The sequence below is a fragment of the Giraffa tippelskirchi genome, chromosome 2 (genome assembly GCF_054371585.1).
Source record: "Giraffa tippelskirchi isolate mGirTip1 chromosome 2, T2T-mGirTip1v1.2.pri, whole genome shotgun sequence".
NCBI lineage: Eukaryota > Metazoa > Chordata > Mammalia > Artiodactyla > Giraffidae > Giraffa > Giraffa tippelskirchi.
In genome coordinates this window covers 152,354,979-152,374,631 of record NC_137276.1, presented here as the reverse complement: position 1 = coordinate 152,374,631, position 19,653 = coordinate 152,354,979, and the positions used below count along the sequence as shown (strand labels likewise).

The 19,653-nt window shown below is 41.1% G+C and overlaps 1 protein-coding gene across 7 annotated transcripts in view; it reads left to right on the top strand.

Annotated features, from left to right (window-relative positions):
- ABCC5 (ATP binding cassette subfamily C member 5) overlaps window positions 1-19,653 on the top strand; it is a 103,659-nt gene that overhangs the window by 37,238 nt on the left and 46,768 nt on the right. For 4 of the 7 annotated variants that reach the window (XM_081571221.1, XM_081571219.1, XM_081571222.1 and 1 more), the window contains 8 exons: window positions 6,721-6,878; window positions 7,676-7,831; window positions 8,464-8,611; window positions 13,443-13,676; window positions 13,827-14,000; window positions 14,786-14,933; window positions 17,923-18,071; window positions 18,473-18,580. In XM_081571221.1, coding sequence (XP_081427347.1) covers window positions 6,721-6,878; window positions 7,676-7,831; window positions 8,464-8,611; window positions 13,443-13,676; window positions 13,827-14,000; window positions 14,786-14,933; window positions 17,923-18,071; window positions 18,473-18,580 — 1,275 coding nt within the window. Of the gene's footprint in view, window positions 1-6,720; window positions 6,879-7,675; window positions 7,832-8,463; window positions 8,612-11,031; window positions 12,686-13,442; window positions 13,677-13,826; window positions 14,001-14,785; window positions 14,934-17,922; window positions 18,072-18,472; window positions 18,581-19,653 lie in introns of those variants that run through there. The other 3 variants (XM_081571224.1, XM_081571223.1, XM_081571225.1) reach the window with 1 other exon arrangement.

Genomic DNA, 19,653 nt, shown 5'->3' with positions numbered 1-19,653 from the left:
TCTTTTCTTGGGGAGAATTTCCTTTCTACAGTAATATTATGGAGACAAAGCATGTATAAAGTGTTACATGTGACCAGTTTTTTTTCCCTAACTACCTGCCAGCAACGCACTAAAAATCCAGTCAAGGTTCAGATGTGTGTTTTTCTTATGTTTCTCTCTTTGTTCACTTGGATTTTATCTCTATTTCTACCAATATTAAGGTATATATAATTGTATCTTAAAATTTAATTTTAATTTTTTACTTGGTGACATTGAATTTAGAGGCTGAGAGATGGACACTTTTGAATCAATTTAGTAGATTATTCTGGATTTTGAACTTTTATAAATACTAGACTATAACCTACATGAAAGCAGTGATTTTAAAGTGTGAGTCTCTTTTTTCACCCCTGTTTCCCCAGCACCCAGAGCTGTGCCTGGCATGCTGTAGGTCCCTCAATAAATACTGAATGAATGGATAAAACATATGTTTTTCAGTAAAAGCTGGGTGTTCAAAATATTGTGTTAGTTACCTGGTCACTTTTTTAGCTGTATTCTCCTTTTTCTTGATGCTAATTTCATTACACAGAAAGTTTTCCTTTTTATATTCAAGCCATCCATTTTGCCTTTGGTAAGTTTCTGACTTTGGGGAAAGAAAGATGGAGACTATTTTCCTTCCATGATTGTGCTACAGTGCTATTTAATTCTCTTCTGTTTATCTCACCATTTTAATGTAACTTTGAGGGTTAATCCCAAATGAATTAATGTATGATATGAAACATGAATCTCAGTTCATCTCCAGTCTGTTTTTTATTTGTCCCAGTGATATACACTGAATCATATTTCCCTACCCTGTTATATTATTTATGTGTTCATATAGCAAGCCTATATAGCTTGAATATATTGAGTCAGTTTTCTTGGTTCATTTCCATTTTTAATCCAGTCAGTCTTAGAATGTTGATAACTTGCTTTACAGAATGTTAATATAGTAGAATATATTTGGTTTTACTTTAAATAGACATTTTTTCCCCTTCAACTTGCTTGGCCAGGTAAACTTTTTGGGAAGTCTAGAAAGAAAGAGAAGTTAGGCATGCAGCCAGACACAATTAGACATTTGTGACATCTTTGCAGTTACTAGCAGGGTGATATAAATATGCTTTTACTTTATTTTAAAATATCAGTCTGTAATGTATTCATCTGTTAGCATCTACTCATCTTTGGTTGAAAAACAACCAGGAAGTGCACTTCTGCAAGTAAGTAAACTCATCTGTTTATAGTCTAGTGTTCCAATCATGTATTTGTGACTTTGACTTTGGAAACTACCATTTGCTTATAATGAGGTTAGTTTGGAGAGTCAGAGTTTAGTTTAATCTGATACTCACCTTGGGGAAGAGAGGAGAGCTGGCTATCTATAAAGACACAGCCGAGGTCATCTTGTACAGTAAGATTTATTTGCTTGTTTTTTCTTTGAAAGGCACATAGCTTAGTAATTAAGAGGCTTAACTCTGGAGCCTGGATTCAATCTCTGCTTTTTAAAGATCTCTTCAAGTCTCTGCTGTTACTTCACAGTTTCCTCAGCTGTAAGACAGGGGAATAAGAGTGTCTACCTCATAGGGTAATTGTGAGAATTATAAGAAGTTAGTATCTGTAAAACATTTAAAACAATGCCTGGCACACAGTAAATGCTATATTGGTTTGTTATAAGTTCGTTTGTCCACATTTTCCCATCATCTTCAGGTAAGCGGTTTGCCTTTACAGATATATGCTAGTCATGAGATCTGGCTGCAGACAAAGAAGATTGTCCTAACTTCCTCTGTTGCTTGCTAATGTCCCAGAGTAGGTGGGACAGAGGCAGCCTTGGATCAACAAAATAGAACTGAAAGTACTAAAGCTAATAGAAGTTCTCTTTTGCAATAACACTGGAATATACATTTTATAATGAGTAATTAAGCAAACTGGATATATGTCTAGTTGCTAGGAGCTATACTTTTTAATCCTGTAATCCCACTGGTGGAATTTATCCAAAATAATCCAGAAAGAGAAAAATAAACTATAATTGTTTATTACACTATTAATAATACACAAAACAGTAAAGAAACTAAACAGAAGTGGATTGGTTAAGAAGATTTCTTAGAGGTATCATGTAGCTTTAAATGATGATAATGCAGACTGTGGAGCAACATTGAGATATTCTAGTTGACATTTGAATAATAGGTGCCAGGCCCTGTACCGAGCCAGGGGCCAGGGATGCAAACAAGAGTTAGTCAGCCTGCCCTCCAGGAGCTCTTCTCTTGCCAGAAGCATCCCACTGCAGTGGTGCAGTACAGGGGAGACATAGGAAGGAGGAAATGAATTCCCTAATCTTGAAACAATTAGGGAAAGCTAAAGGAAAGAGGAATGGTTGAGATAATCTGTAAGATTTATCAGGTGGATCAGTTGGTGTGTAATTAATATGTATTAAATGTTTGTTTAATACTTATACCCAATATTTTGCTAAATACTTTTCATTATCCCATCCATTCTTCTCAACATTTTGTGGTCTTCCCTGGTGCCTCAGCTGGTAGAGAATCCGCCTGCAATGTGGGAGACCTGGGTTTGGTCACTGGGTTGGGAAGATCCCCTGGAGAAGGGAAAGGCTACCCACTCCAGTATTCTGGCCTGGAGAATTCTGTGGACTGTATAGTCCATGGGGTTGCAAAGAGTCAGACATGACTAAGTGACTTTCACTTTAATTCATTCTTCTCAACACTTTGTGGTATGTGCATGTACCATTGTAAAAATGAGTAAGTTGAAGCTTAAAGTGACTAGGTAATATGCAGAAAGTTGGTGGCAGAATCAGCCTGTGAGCCCATATCTATCTTCTAAAATCCATGTGGAGGGACTTCCCTGGTAGCACAGTGGATAAGAATCCACTTGCTAATGCAGGGGACACGGGTTCAGTCCCTGGTTCAGGAAGATTCCCATGCCATGGAGCAACTAAGCCCATGCACTATAGGACCCTCAAGCCACAACTCCTGAGCCTGTGTGTTGCAACTACTGAAGCTTGCACACCCTAGAGCCTGTACTTCGCAACAGGAGAAGCCACCGCAATGAGAAGCCCTCGTACTGCAATGGAGAGTAGCCCCTGTTCACAGCAACTAGAGTAGCCCCCACATGCAGCAATGAAGAGACCCAGCATAGCCAAAAATAAATATATAAACTAAATTATAAAAATAAGAAAATAAAACCTGTATGCAAAACCACCATACTTCACAGAGGCCTCCAACTATGGGAAAATTCCACAGTGGCCTAAGGAGTATAAGCACTGTAAGATCATAGAGAGTATAGTTTTATTGGAGTAAGGGGGTTTTCTCTTGATTTTCTTGATAGTGTTATTTTATCATTCAAGAGTTCTTGCCAGGAGCTAAACACCTGCTGCTTTAGAGACACCTGCTGCTTTAGAGAGTCCTGTCTTTGAAGGAACTGGGGGCAAGTATGGAGCAGGATTTAAAACAGGATTCTGCATGGATCCTATTATCCATGCAGATAATAAACATATATTTATTATATATGTTCATATAAATAAATGAAATAACATATATTTCACTGTTTTCATCTAGGCAGTGAGTAGGATATGGCAACAAGATTGACAGTTTGAGAAGCAGTTTAGGAAAGAATAGCAAAAATATGATGTGACTTATTAAGTGGGTTGCTTAGAATGGTAATTTTTAATTGTCTTAGATCAACAATATAGACTTTTCCATACCCTTACGGTGGTCATTCCTACTCCCTATGTTATTATTATATGAAAATATGAGAATTAATTCAGCCACTTTTTCAACTACTTTTATGGGGGTTTTTCTTTGTCAGGATAAAATTATAATGAATGCCTTGTTCGAAAATCAAAAACAGTGCAAGAGCCCTCAGTCTCTGATATGTCACAGGCATTTTCTCATGCTGGTATAATACTCATGATATGCCTGGGGGAGTGAAACCTTGCCTGCCTGCTCTCATCCAAGTCTTTTTAGAGAACCTTTGAATTTCGCCTTCTCCACTATGGGAAGTAACTACCCGGAAGGTGGTAGAACATGACATCATGCATATAGTCAAAGGAACAAAACTCATGCATTTAGATTGATTTTGTTTGTTGTTGTCATTAAGTCCATTCACTTCTCTATTCATAGGTTTTGATGAAACTAGGCATTTTAGAGATGAATAAAATGAAATCAGTGTACTATAAAGATAGAAATTGGAATACTTTTATTCCCAGTATCTGGGACAGTTTTGTATATAGGTGCTCTGTAAGTTATTTGTTGAAAGAATGAATGAAATAAGATGTGAAGATTTTAGTTTTCTCTTAATGCTACCATGCCATTCTTATATAAGAATGCTAATAGATGGCATACCAAGTTTTCCTTTTTTAAAAAAACATAAGCTTTGATACTTCTTTATTTTTTATTGGTCATGTCGTGTGGCATGAGGGATCTTAGTTCCCCCACTAGGGATCAAACCTGTACCCCCTGCAGTGGAAGCTCAGAGTCCTAACCACTGGCAGCCAGGAAATTCCCCCCAAGTTTTCCTTTTCTGATGCCGTACTATCCAAAGATGTTTATAAAACTCTCCTAACTCTTGAACTTGGTTCTCCTGGAAAGACAAAAGATATAGAACAGCTAAACCAGTTTTGTAAAGGAAGAATAATAAAGTTGGAGATAGCACACTGTGCTATTTTAAGACTTACTAAATAGCTGCCTCCTAATAATGTGAGTTGCTTCTCTTCTGTGTGTGAAAGAGGTAGTGTGTGAAAATAGAGACTCCACTTTGTGTAAGGCCCAGAGTGTTAGGTGCTACACTACTTAACTTTTTCTTGATCTGCGAGTCTATTCTTTCTTGCTAGTTCACAATAATTGCTAGAAATATTTGTGAGAATGTCAGAAAAGGATAAGGTTCTTATAATCCTTTCATGAGGAAAAGAATGGTTCTGCTTCTGTAGCAGTAACTGCGGAAGTCACTTTGAGTTGATAAACAACAAGGTCCTATGGTATAGGACAGGGAACTATATTCAGGATCCTGTGATAAACCATAATGGAAAAGAATATGAGGAAGAATATGTGTGTGTGACCCTGTGATCCCACTCTGTATGGGGATCTGTAACTCTATGATCCGTGGCTTATATCTGGGGAACAACACGATCCCAAAAGATACATGCACCCCAATGTTCATTGCAGCCCTGTTTACAAAAGCTAAGATGTAAAAGCAACCTAAATGTCCATTGACAGAGGAATGGATAAAGAACATGTGGTACATATATGCAATAAAATATTACTCAGCCATTGAAAAGAATGAAATAGTGCCATTTGCAACAACATGGATGGACCTAGAGATTATCATACTGAGTGAATTAAGTCAGACTGAGAAGGAGAAATATCATATGACATCCCTTATATGTGGAATCTAAGAAGAAATGATACAAATGAACTTAGGAAACAGAAACAGACTCACAGACCTCCAGAACAAGCTTATGGTTGCTGGAGGGGGAAGAGGTAGTTAGGGAGTTTGAGATAGACATGTACACACTGCTAAAATGAATAACGAACAGGGAGCTACTGTATAGCACATGGAACTCTGCTCAATGTTTAATGTGGCAGCCTGGATGGGAGGGGGATTGGGGGAGAATGGATACATGTATATGTATGGCTGAGTCCCTTCTCTACTCACCTGAAACTATCACAACATTGTTTGTTAATCAGCTATATACCCCAATACAAAAGTTTTTAAAAAAGAATGTGTATGCATAACTGAATCATTTTGCTCTACTGTAAAAATTAATGCAATATTATAAATCAACTACACTTCAATAAAATAAAATTTTAAAAAAAGTAATTTTGGGTTACTTTTAGAATAAACAGGCATAGGTGTGTCCAGATTTTTGGCCTACCCTCTTCTGCAATAGTCAGACTTGGAATTACGTGCATTTTTATTAATATGATTAATTGGTATTTATAAACTTTGTAGTAAATATGTGTAACTTTGTATTTCTACCCATGAGACCCTCTGCTTGTGGAAGTCTGGATAGGCACTCTTTAGCTGGGCAGCCAGGGTGAGAGCCCCAGTTCTGCACTCCTTGCTGCTAACAAGACAGAGGGGGGAGGAATGTGTGCATTCTGGCTTTTTCTGCCTGACAGAGCTGTTTAATGGGGGTGGGGGGACGTTGACTGTTAAGTTTTTGTCATAGAAAATAGGCAATAGAATTTGCAATTAGTAGTGAAGTAATTTACTCTGTCTATATTGGGAAATGAAAGATAAAACATTTTGGTGATAAAAATATAAATTTTAAGACATACAACACAATGAATGAATCCTAATATAAACTGTGGATTTCAGTTAGTGATAACATATTGGCATTGGGCCATCACTTGTGACAAATGTAGTGCACTCATGCAAGATGTTAATTATGGAGGAGAAGGGGGTAGGTGAGGAGGTCTATGGGAACTCTGTACTTTCTGCTCAGTTTTTCTGAAAGTGCTCAAAAAAATAAATAATAATAAAGGAAATCTCTTAGTGTAGAAGTTTTAAGTATCCGGTTGAATGTTCCTTAGTGAGTTCGTATCACACAAGTGAGTATTTAACCTCCTGACCCTTGAGATTTCCTGGGTGAGATGAATCAGGTTTGCAGTTTGAGCTGTTGTGTCAAGTAGATTTGGTCCTCTCTGATTCTCTCATGTTCATTAACTGTGCTTTGCTTTTTCTCCCTCTCTGTTGAAACAGTTGGATTGCCAGGATGCCTTGGAAACAGCAGCCCGAGCGGAGGGCCTTTCCCTGGACCCCTCCATGCATTCTCAGCTCAGAATCCTGGATGAGGAACATCCCAAGGGAAAGTACCATCATAGCTTAAGTGTTTTGAAGCCCATCCGGACCACTTCCAAGTAAGAGGTTCTGCGAGTTAATGGCTTGTCTGTGAAGCACCAGAAAAATTTGGGCTAGGATTATTAGGGGAAACTTGAGTTTAGTCATCAGTATCAGTTCAGTTGCTCAGTCATGTCTGACCCTTTGCAACCCCATGGACTACAGCACGCCAGGCTTCCCTGTCCATCACCAACTCCCGGAGCTTACTTAAACTCATGTCCGTTGAGTCGGTGATGCCATCTAACCGTCTCATCATCTGTCGCCCCTTCTCTTCCTGCCTGCAATCTTTCCCAGCATCAGGATCTTTTCCAATGAGTCAGTTCTTTGCATCAGGTGGCCAAAGTATTGGAGCTTCAGCTTCAGCATCAGTCCTTCTAATGAATATTGAGGATTGATTTCCTTTAGGATTGAGTGGTTTGATCTCCTTGCAGTCCAAGGGACTCTCAAGAATCTTCTCCAACTCCACAGTTCAAAAGCATCAGTTCTTCGGTGCTCAGCTTTCTTTATAGTCTAACTCTCATATCCATACATGACTACTGGAAAAACCATAGCCTTGACTAGACCTTTGTCGGCAAAGTAATGTCTCTGCTTTTTAATATGCTATCTAGGTTGGTAATAGCTTTTCTTCCAAGAAGCAAGCATCTTTAATTTCATGATTGCAGTCATCAACTGCAGTGATTTTGGAGCCCAAAAAATAAAGTCTCTCACTGTTTCCATTGTCAAGAGTGCTGTATACTAACTAAACAGCATATTTTAAGTGTTGGCTAGCCTCTTCATATGTGTTGACAATTTTGTGCTTTGGGTTTTCTCTCCTCAGACACCAGCACCCAGTGGACAATGCTGGGCTCTTCTCCTGTATGACTTTTTCTTGGCTTTCTCCTCTGGCTCGCAAAGCCCACAAGAAGGGGGAGCTCTTAATGGAGGATGTGTGGTCTTTGTCCAAGTATGAGTCTTCCGAGGTGAACTGCAGAAGGTAGGCGTCTCTGGTCCATCCTCGTCTCCCACAGACTGGATATGTAGGGCCTGAGCTAGGAGTGTGGGTCTGGCAGTGCCAAGTTCAGAACTCTGAGTCCTTTTAGGATTTGAGCCGTGCTATAGAGGGAGGGTAGCCTGGGGGTGACTTTCTCTTTGCTCTTCTGCTTTATCTCCTATTCTACCTTGAATCCTGTTTTAACTACGGGCTTTCTCTCTCTCTCTCAGCCCCAGTTCTCTTCCTGAGTCTGCAGGGAGATTATGTTGCTGCCTTGTGACAGGGTACATTTTTGTGGTAGCTGATTGTCATGATTAAAATCTAGTTTACAACTTTACACTTTACCAGAGGATCCTTCAGCAAGGGTTGGGGACCCTTGAGAAAGACAGATTCTATTCAGGGATAATTTTTGTGGGTGGAAGGAAAGACTTTGGTTCTCATCATTTTCTGAATCCTGAGAGGCTGCCTGTACAGGGTAAATATGTGGTTATCAGGAAGGGTCTTTTTTCCCCAGAAGGTGAAGACTGTGTACATAACTTTAAAGGAGAGACTGGTGTGAGTGGTGGCAGCAGGGAGGCTGGGGTGTGCATATTCCCTGGGAAGATGTGTAACGGAGGACATGTGCCCTTGTTAAGACTAGAGAGACTGTGGCAAGAAGAGCTGAATGAAGTTGGGCCCGACGCTGCTTCCCTCCGGAGGGTTGTGTGGACCTTCTGCCGCACCAGGCTCATCCTCTCCATCGTGTGCCTGATGATCACGCAGCTGGCGGGCTTCAGTGGACCAGTAAGTCCTAAACATCCTTTCTGACAGTCTCCAGGGGCCCGGCCATGGCCAGCTCTAACATTCTTATTCTGTTTCAGGGGTTGTGCTCACCTTTGGGCTAGTTAGCAACCTTAGAGATGCCTCCAGGTCTGTTGCCAGGGAATGACTGATACTGGGTGAATAGTGGTTTGTGAAAACTGGAAGGATGAGGGGGCCATGTTACCAGAGAAGAAGCAGAACTGGCTTGCTTCCCTGGGGTGGGGGTGAAGCTGAGTGATTCCGTTTCTGCACAGGACCAAACTGCTGTGCTGCGTGTTGACATGAAACAACAGTCCTGATTTGGGCAGTGTGTCTTGCTGTGCTGTGAGTGGTGTTGTGTGGCGTAGGCTGTTGAGTTGGTGCTGGTGACACAGCGAAGGTCTGGGGGCAGAGTTGTCACGGGTTTGCCAGTTCTGTGGCAAAGGAGCCCTCAAGAAGCTGGAGGACTGTTGAGATTTTTAGAGTCTAACCTGAAGTCCATTTTCGGTTTTGGTTTATAGTGTAAACTGTGTGGCAAGTGTCGGGGTGGCAGCCTTGGTTTTCCTAGTGTTGCTGAAGCAGAGTAGGGGAGAAGAGTGACCATCACACTGTTTTCTGGACACCTGTTTCTTACACCCACTGTGCTGCCCTTACACTTGAGACTTTGATTAAATCTATTTTCTACATATTTGCCTTGAGGCATCGGAGCAGTAGTACTCCTTATTCTGTGCATTTTCCATGTGTGGGTAAGCTGGAGGTTCATGGTTTTGGTAAGTATGGGCCTAAGATGCATGGTAATTAGGTAAAACTAATTTGCAGTTTTTCTGTTATGTTCTTTTGTTGTTGTTGTTTGTTCATTTGTTTTTGTTTTTAATGTTTGATGCCTTTAAAAAGTTTTGATCTCTTTTCTGAAGCAGAGAACACTCCTTTTCTGGTATTGGGTTTCTTATTTAATTGACCAACTAACACACTTTGGTATAAGTTTTTAAGTAAGAGGGACCATGTAACTGAATATCATGTCACTGACCAAAATGGCAAACATTTTCATAGGACCAGCTTCCCCCAAGAAGAGCTTCTGTCATTGTTTCACTACAGGGCTGGTGGCTGCTCTGATCTTTTGAAGAATTCTTTCAGCTGGGTAGCACGGTATAAGGCTTCCTTGATTCTGTTTGGTCAATGTTAGAATTTCATTGGCTCTCCCACCTCCCCCCCCCAAAATTCCATATTGTTGGGATTTTAATTTTTCACTTGGGAAAAAAAGTTACTTATGCTTGTTCAGCTTGGGGGCCTTATAGTCACTCCCTTGAGCACCTGCATATTCTTTCACCTCTCTTTTAAGGCACCGTGCACTGGACTACTAATCTCTAGTAAAGTGTCCTCAATGCCAGGGAAAGCTGAGAGCCTTCCTTTAATAGGAAAACAGCAGCACGCTTTTCCTTTTCTTCACTCTCTTTAAGAAGAGCACCTTAAGGCCTGTGTTACTTCAGGAGACTTTTCCCCTGGAACGATCAAGAAAGCAGTGGTTCCACCCACAGTCTCTCATTGACAAAAAAGATTTCAGATTGTAAGCAATGGAAACTTCTGTTTTTCAGAGCTCCAGTTCTAACAAATTTCTTTTTAATTGGAAATTAAAGAATTGGGTTTGAGATTACTATTAGTGAGCATACCTTCCATCTGTGGATTTAAATCCTCTGGAAGAACATCCATTTTAGATTTTTGCACATTTTCTAACATGGCAGGGCTTTCAAACTGTCTTCCTCTGTTCTTACAGAAATCTACGTAAGAACTGAGTCCCCAGATACCATATACATATATATATATATATATATATATTTTTTTTTTTTTTTTTTTTTAATTTCCCCTCAGGCCTCACTGAACCTTGGTAGCCATATGCAGAGCTAATGAAACACAATCAAGTGACTGTGTATTGTTTCATTTTTCTAACTGCTGGCTGGCCAGGGCTGGACATTAATGATCAAGATGGGTTTCAGTCACACCAGTGGACCAGCACTCTGCACATGGCGTCTAAGGGTCACCATAGTGTTAATGGAGAACCAAAATCTATAAGGGTATGATCCTGACCTCTGATGAGTGGCCAAATTGGTAAACTTGCAGAGATGATTTGTGGCCTTCTTGGATTAAAACAGTTTTAAAAGACCAGGCCTGACTTATGATTTGTGTGTAAAGAATTAGCATCCGCCCTGTAGATCTGCAAGAGACGGCTTCCTCCTGCAGTGCAATCTCTTGGTGAATGCTAACTCTGCTCACGGGCCTTTGCGGGAAAGGACAGTGAAAAGCCTCTAGAGAGGTAAGTTTCCCGCCCTTCCAACCTCTCTCCAGCTGCAGCTTGCTTGGTGCTGTCAGGATCTGGATTTGGGGGGAGTGTCTCTGTAGTGGAACCAGTGACAGAAGCTGTTCTTTAGAATTTTCAGGATGGCTGTATTCTGCGGTCAGAATGAGAGAGTCAAGCTGGGCAGAATCTCTCGCCAAGAGTTCAGGTAAGGTAATGTTTATTCACTGGGAATGGACAGCCAGACAGCTATGCTGACAATCTCGAGTTTTCTCCCAGTTTGTTTAAATTTAAATGATAAATTTGTAACCTTTTAAGATGAAATTTTGGTTGGTTTTTTCATGAGAACCTGTTTATTTCCTTTGTTCCATACAAAATGGTTTGAAATGTAATTGTTTTTTAAAAACGCTGTGTGTGTTGAAAATTCTTTAATCTGCTGTTTCCTCTTTTCCCTCCCCTTTGAAAGTTTTATATAGTGTAAGCATTCATTTTGTCTTTTACCTTCCCCCTTCTCCTCCCCTCTGGGAGGTCCTAATGCTATTGCCTGGTGCTGAAAAGTGGCACAATAAAGGTATGGGAAGGAAGGAACCCCAAACTACAACCTGCTGTCCTTTCACGCCTTCCTTTGGAGACGGCTCCGTCAGTGCCGAGGTGTGTGAGAAAATGCTTTACCGCACCGCCATCTTACTGAGTTGCTTCACGTGAGGAAAATGGGGTTCTGACCCTGCCACTCAGTGACTCAGTTCCACATTTCGGATTGCATACTGGAAAAGAAGCCCACCTTCTTGCTAGTAAACCAGCAACCCAGCTGTGTGCAGTGGGGACCCAAGCAGTGGATATAAAACCTAAAAATCCAAGGGAGGGGAGAGATGGGATGCACAGTTCTTGGCATCTGAAATCTCCTATTTACTTGATCAGGTTGTTTACTGAGACTTGACGGAAATCTGATTGGTGGGGATCTCTTAGGATCTAGTCAACATCTGGTATTAATTTCCTCTTAGAAAAAACCAAGAAATACCAATTCACCCAGAGAGAGTCTGGGTTCTGGAATTCAGCATTAGCTGCTTCAGGACGATTGCGTCTGGCCTCCATTTTGGTCTGTCAGTCAAGTGCTGGTTTCCAGCTTCAGTACCCTTTGCTATAAGGATTGGGGTAGATGGTGGATGGGTTTCTCCTTAATTTTGTTTTCTTCCTTTAGGGAGGGGGATTGGTTTGGCTTTCTTTTTGCTGTGGTTTGTTTTATTTCATTTTTGGCAAGATCAACTTTAGCTGTAAGGACTCAAAAAGACTCTGAAGGATGCCACCCGTTTTTCCTCAAGGCCTAGATTTTTGTATTCCGTCCTGAGCAGAGGTCACTCCTCATGGCCTAGTGACCCAATAGTGCCAGTGATTTTAAGCAAGAGTCACCTCTTTGGGGAGTTTGCAGTTTTGTTTTGTTTTTTAACTCTCTTTCCTTAGCAGCGAGGTCTTTATTCCTGGAGAAGCTCCCCTATTGCAGACTCACTGCAACTTCAGGAGCCCTAACCAATTAAGTGCTGGTCAGCTTGATGCACTCCTCCGGACTCTGGAAACAGATCTCGGTTCAATGCTGTATTTCCACTGTGTGTAGTTAAAGAACAACAGTTGCGGCCAGACGACCTGTTGGCTGGCTAGCCCTGTATAACTCAACTCTGTATGTTCCCATGTATGTTACTGCAATGCTCCTCTTGTTGTACAGTGTCTGTGAGATGCTCTTTGAAGATGGTACTTTTTTTTTTTCATTTTCAATAAAAGTACATGACCTCCCACTTCCTGGTATTTAATCCTGTTGCTGAATGTGCCTTGTGTGAGTGTGTGCTCCGGCGTTGCAGGACCTCAGAGCTGGAGGTGGCACTCGGTGGTTCTGGGGGCTGCTGCCTTCCCTCCCTGCAGGTGGTGTTAGACATGTGCTACCTGAGGTAACATGTTTTTGTTTTTGGGAGGGAGTGGGGCATGGGGGAGGGCCCGTGGGAGGGGCTCTGGATTGTGGATAGTCTGCTTTGTTTGCTCTCTTCTGTACTATTAAACTGCTGATGTTTATTTTCAGGAATGTTTTGCAAATGCACTTCTCACTCTTCCCCAGTCCAACTGTAGGTACACTGTTCCTTTTTATCAAATAAGCACGTTTGAAACAATCCAAAAAAAGAAGGTCTTAATTTCATGTAAAGAAATGTATCATTGTGTGGAGATACTGGAATAAGGTCAAATATATACTTTTTAATGACCAGTGTGTTGAGAATGAATTTCAGCTCATGGACAGGTTTATGTTACATTAGAAAGAGTATCAGTTTTGATGGTATCCTAAAGGAAGAAAAGTTTCAAATTAGACCTGCCTCCTGCAAAATGCCCTGTATAAACTGCCGAGGGTGGGCCATCAGCAGTAATTGGTCCTCCAAGGTCTTTCTCTGCCTAGGCACTTGTCACTGTACAATGGAGATGCCTTCTCTTTCTAACTTAACATAAAACTGTGGTGTGGTGTGTGGGTGCGGTGGAGATGCTGACGGCGGTGTGTGTTTCTCCCTGTAGGCCTTCGTGGTGAAACACCTCCTGGAGTACACCCAGGACACAGAGTCTAACCTCCAGTACAGCTTGCTGCTAGTCCTGGGCCTCCTCCTGACAGAAATCGTGCGTTCTTGGTCACTCGCACTGACGTGGGCGTTGAATTACCGAACTGGGGTACGCTTGCGGGGAGCCATCCTAACCATGGCGTTTAAGAAGATCCTTAAACTGAAGAACATTAAGGAGAAGTCTGTGGGTGAGGTGAGTGAGGGGTGGTGACTTCAGGGCAGAGAGAAAGCTCCCAGCCTGGGCTTTTTCCTTCCCTTGAGTCCCTGCTCTGTCCTTTACCTTCCTGCTGAGCCAGCATCTGTGTCCTTGCAATGTCCACTCACCACTGTTTGTATCTTGTAGCTCATCAACCTGTGCTCAAACGATGGACAGAGGATGTTTGAGGCAGCTGCTGTTGGCAGCTTGCTGGCTGGAGGACCTGTTATTGCCATCTTGGGCATGGTTTATAATGTAATTATTCTGGGACCAACAGGCTTCCTGGGATCAGCTGTTTTTATTCTCTTTTATCCTGCAATGGTGAGTAAGCCTTTTTAGTGTATTTTGGCAGCTTCTCCTCAGATGAATTACTTCTGTTGGGCTTTATATAGTTGACACCACTGAGGTATCACATCTTTGATTGGAAAGTTCCTTTAAGCAGGTACCTGGTTTGGAAATGTCTGGAAAGAGTTAAACAGTGTACAGTCCATACAGGCAGAATTTTGACTTCAGAGGAAGTCACATGTCATTAGGATAAAGGCAGTAGCTGCTACATGAGATTTAAAAAGAGTATGAGTGAGGAGAAGGTCAGCAGGTGAACTCTGCCCCCAGGTAATACAGGAACGGTTGAGTCACTCCATTTCAAGCTGATGCTAACTGATATAGCTTTCCTGCTTCCCTTTGGTAGCATTGATATCCGTGATTGCTCTGAGGGCAAATACTTGCCTTAACTTTCTTCCAAAGGGATGAGGCAAGTACTATTATCATTTAAGAGACCACTTTTATTAAAATGCAGTACAGGGACTCCCCTGATGATCCAGTAGCTAAGACTCTGTGCTCCCAGTGCAGGGGGCCCAGGTTCGATTCCTGGTTAGGGAACTTGATCCCATATGCCACAACTAAGGATTCCACATGCCGCAAATAAGACTCAGTGCAGCCAAATAAGTAAATAAATAGTAAAAATATTAAATTTTTTTAAAAAGGCAGTACAACTACAGGATGCTCACTTTTATGATAATCTTAAGTGGATTTACTTCCCAGAAAGAGCAGACAGTTCTTAATTCTGAATAAGCTCTGATTTGGCATGACATTGCTTCTCCTTTCAGATGTTTGTATCACGGATCACTGCATATTTCAGGAGAAAATGTGTGACCATCACAGACGACCGTGTCCAGAAGATGAACGAAGTCCTCACCTACATTAAATTTATTAAAATGTATGCCTGGGTCAAAGCATTCTCTCAGAGTGTACAAAGTGAGTTTAAAGACTTGATATATGTATATTGGCTTCTTTGCTTTCTGAGCACATTAGCTACTGGGAATCCTAATGTTGTAGGATCAAAATATCATATGTTCTTATAATATCCTATGAGCGTTATGTTGATAGGGATCTTAGAAATTGACACTCATGACCTTGCCTCATAAATGAGGAAATTGAGACCTGACTTTTCCCAAGATAACTCAGCTGGTTATGAGTAATTGATTCAGTTTCAAAGCCCCCTATCTATACTGTCACCCTGCCTGTGATTTTCTGGTCTGGCCATGAGGCTGTCACAGAAAACAATAGCAAGTGGCTGCTGAGAGCTCCACTTCTACCCCCCGCTCCCCACTCTGTGGGTATGTGTGCAATATGAGTAGGCAGGTGTAAGAACCTAGGGGTGGTGCTGGGAGAGGAGCTGGGCCGGGATTCAGGAAGCTAGACTCTGGGCCTCACTCTTCCGCTCACTCACGGTAGTTTTTAAGTTTGGTTTCTTTCCAAATAATTGATTTGTGTTGAGTCACAGGTTTTCAGTGCCTGGCCCTACCCTGATCCATAAATTCAGTGCAGACGTAAGCATGTTGTATGTAAATGCCACAAAGTTTGGAGGAATAATTAACACCTTAGCTGGGCATTCCTAAAGATCTTAACAAAAGTTGAAATCTTGGGCCTTAAAAAGTGAAATTTAAGAAAAAATATATTTAAAGGCACTTTAGAGTTCAAATGAGAAGACATAGTTACAGTTAAGCTTAGTTTAAATATAATAGAATTGCCTGTTCATCAACTGTAATCTCATAGTGAGCTAACCTGAATATGTTCCAGTTAAAAAGTTGGTGCAATTTTGGGTTGAACAGAAGAAATACAGTGTTCAGATTAAGGAAGCTGTTTTATTTTCACTGCTTGGTTTGTTGAGTAAACCTTCAGGGACACTCCATAAACTTTAATTATGAGTGGTCATCAGAAGGAAGTGACCACTCAGAGGTTCCAGCAATGGATTGGGCCCCTTCTTTAACTAGTGAGTTTGTTGCCAATAGAATGGAACAGTTGGATGCTAACAGGATGTCTGCCGAGCCTATTGTTGGCTGGGTCACCACTGATGGTCTCTTCTGGCTCTCAAATTCTGATTTTCTCAGTTTTCTAATCTTCTTTCTGAGATTCCACTCATCCTTCAGCTCCTGACTTTGGTATCTTTACCTGTGTGCATTAGCTTGAAAAGAGCATTCTTGCTCATTACAGACTTGGGTAAGTTATGTGATAAATGTTAAAGCAATGAAATGAAATTTTTAAAAGTATGGCTTGTGTATATTATCATATGTGAAACAGAACACTATTGCAGGTTCGATGCATGAGACAAATGCTCAGGGCTGGGGCAATGGGATGACCCAGAGGGATGGGATGGGGAGGGAGGTGGGAGGGGGGTTCAGGATGGGGAACACATGTAAACCCATGGCTGATTCATGTCAATGTATGGCAAAAACCACTACAATATTGTAAAGTAATTAGCCCCCAACTAAAGTAAATAAATTTATTAAAAAAAAAAAAAAAGTATGGCTTGACAGCTGGCTCTTAATATATTTCTCAGTGTTTGGGACAGTGGTAATACCTTTAAGGTCAATGTGTAGCCTCTCAGAAGAATTGCTTTTGTGTTTGAAAATGTTTTGAAAATACTTCACTGCTTTATTTTCATACTTCCTACTCTGTGGTCTTTTGTACTCCATGGTTACACTGTTAATAAGGTTGTTAGTTTTGTAGATATTTAAGAAAAGTCATTCTGCTTACAAAAATTGTATTTTGTCTCATTCATCTTCTTTCAGTCATCCTTACTGCTTTTTGTGTGAAAGCCTCTTTCCTAGCCCCAATATACAGTAGTTCAGTTCAGTTCAGTCGCTCAGTCGTGTCCGACTCTTTGCAACCTCATGAATCACAGCACGCCAGGCCTCCCTGTCCATCACCAACTCCCGGAGTTTACCCAAACCCATGTCCATCGAGTCAGTGATGCCATCCAACCATCTCATCCTCTGTCGTCCCCTTCTCCTCCCGCCCCCAATCCTTCCCAGCGTTAGGGTCTTTTCCAGTGAGTCAACTCTTCGCATGAGGTGGCCAAAGTATTGGAGTTTCAGCTTCAACATCAGTCCTTGCAATGAACACCCAGGACTGATCTCCTTTAAGATGGACTGGTTGGATCTCCTTGCAGTCCAAGGGACTCTCAAGAGTCTTCTCCAACACCACAGTTCAAAAGCATCAATTCTTCGGCGCTCAGCTTTCTTCACCGTCCAACTCTCACATCCATACATGACCACTGGAAAAACCATAGCCTTGACTAGACGGACCTTTGTTAGCAAAGTAATGTCTCTGCTTTTAAATATGCTATCTAGGTTGGTCATAACCTTCCTTCCAAGGAGTAAGCGTCTTTAATTTCATGGCTGCAATCACCATCAGCAGTGATTTTGGAGCCCCCAAAAACAAAGTTTGACACTGTTTCCACTGTTTTCCCCATCTATTTCCCATGAAGTGATGGGACCGTAGGCACCCCAGTAAATCTTAGTTCCTTTTTAATTCTCCATTAGTGTTGTATAGTCTTTCCTATAAGTACTTAAGCTAGAAATGAACAACAACCAGGTAAGCAAACAAAACTGCCAATAGTAGACATGATTTATGTGTTCATTCCTTCTAAACATAAGAAATTTGCAAAAAGAATCAGACTAAGGCAGAAGGTGATTATTGTACTGACAAGTAATGACTTTTCTGTTAGATTCATTCCCGTGACTTGATCCATTTCAAACCTCAGGCTTGCATACCAGCTTTCATGATTGGATTGTAATTAATGGTCATATTGACCTAGTTTTTTGCATCATAGATGTTATAGGGTCGTTTTAAAACCCGTGGTGGCCAAAGACTTACCAAGTCGTGTTTGGTGACAGATAAGCAGTATCCTATAGTTTCTTTCGACTTGCTTTTTAGAAACTGGCTTGCTTTTTTTTCTTAGAAATCCGAGAGGATGAACGTCGGATGTTGGAAAAAGCTGGGTACTTTCAGAGCATCACTGTCGGCGTGGCTCCTATTGTGATGGTGATCGCCAGCGTGGTGACCTTTTCTGTTCACATGACCCTTGGCTTTGATCTAACAGCAGCACAGGTCAGTGAGCTTGGAGACATTTTAGAAACACCACATGTAGAGATGCTCTGGTCCTCTTATTACTAGATTTGGATTTCTTACTCATGCAGTTAATCCAAGTGGAAGAATGGAGATTTAGCCCCAGTGCACAGATAGTGTACGGCTTGTTTTTACTCAACCCAGCTTTGGGTTTAATTCTGAAATACAGATCATCAATTGATTTAGATTCACTGAGAATTTTAATTAGAGGTCTCATAAAAATTCTATCTTTAAAAAAATATATTGGAAATATATCTGACTCATACCAACATTTGACAGTCAAGCTGCAGCCCTCCTTAAACCTGAGAGGAAATTGATGATGTTGAGTTACTTTAGTCACAGAGCCTCATTAGGCTCAATTTCTCCTCTTTTCATATTTTCAGGCTTTCACAGTGGTAACTGTCTTCAATTCCATGACTTTTGCTTTGAAAGTTACACCGTTTTCAGTAAAGTCCCTCTCAGAAGCATCTGTGGCTGTTGACAGATTTAAGGTAAGTGGCTCCCTTCGCCCCTCTATGTCAGGAGCTGTCCATGGCAAAACTAACTGCTGCCTTTATTCCAATGGGCCACATGGGCTGGCTACACTTGATGTTTTTCACCTTTAGCTTTTTGGCAAGTTGGTAAGAAAGAAGTCAGTGAAAGACTCAGAGGGCCTTTCCATAGAAATATGACTTTTTACCTTTTATAGACAGCCTATGTAGTTCTGGGCTCCCAAAATTTCAGTGTTCCCCTTCAGAGCTAGTCCCTTTGCCTGGACTTAACATGGATATTTGTTATAATTTACTGGGCCTTTAAGTGATTCAAACCTAGGCAATCAGAATGATCAGGAGACTGTCAGCTTTTTCTCACCTTGATCTACATCTGTCTATCTTTACCAAAATGCTGCCGGTCATAAACTCTTTTTGATTCTTTTTTCTGTCCTGTATGTTGGTCATTCATGGTACAGGAAATGCAATGACATAGGAATAGTATAAAGATAGACCATACTGAGAAGTGAATTAAGGATTTTTTTTCCTTACAAGGGATTAGTTGATCGTGCCTTGACTGTGTTCTTTGTGCTTTCAGAATAACACAAATACATGATACAAGAAGTAGATATATTTGGAAGGGTGGGGGGGTGTAGATATTTGGAAGTGGTTAATACTTAAAAAAATGAAAACAAAAAGAAACAGCACCTATGTGGCTGGACTCACAGCTGTTGGCAAGGTGGCTGTTGACAAAACCACCAAGAGTAGCTCCTGCTAATCTTTCTTGGCTGCTGAGAGCAATATAAAAGTAAGGTTCTCAGCCTTGTTGGTCAGGAAAGGTAGTCCTCAAGAATGTGCCGCCAAGGCCCAACCCTCCGTCACCCCAACCTGGTTGCTAGAAGTCCAAATTCCAGAGCCACATGAAAAGAAATGGTTTAATTGTAATCAGAGCTTTATTTTTCAGAACCCACAATATCTAGCTTTGAAGAAGGCAGATTTTTTTTTTTAATTTAAAAAATCTTAATTGGATTTATTCAGTGATTCATGAATTGGGCAGCATGCAATCTAGTAAAGAGAAAGAGTTCTGAGGAGCTATA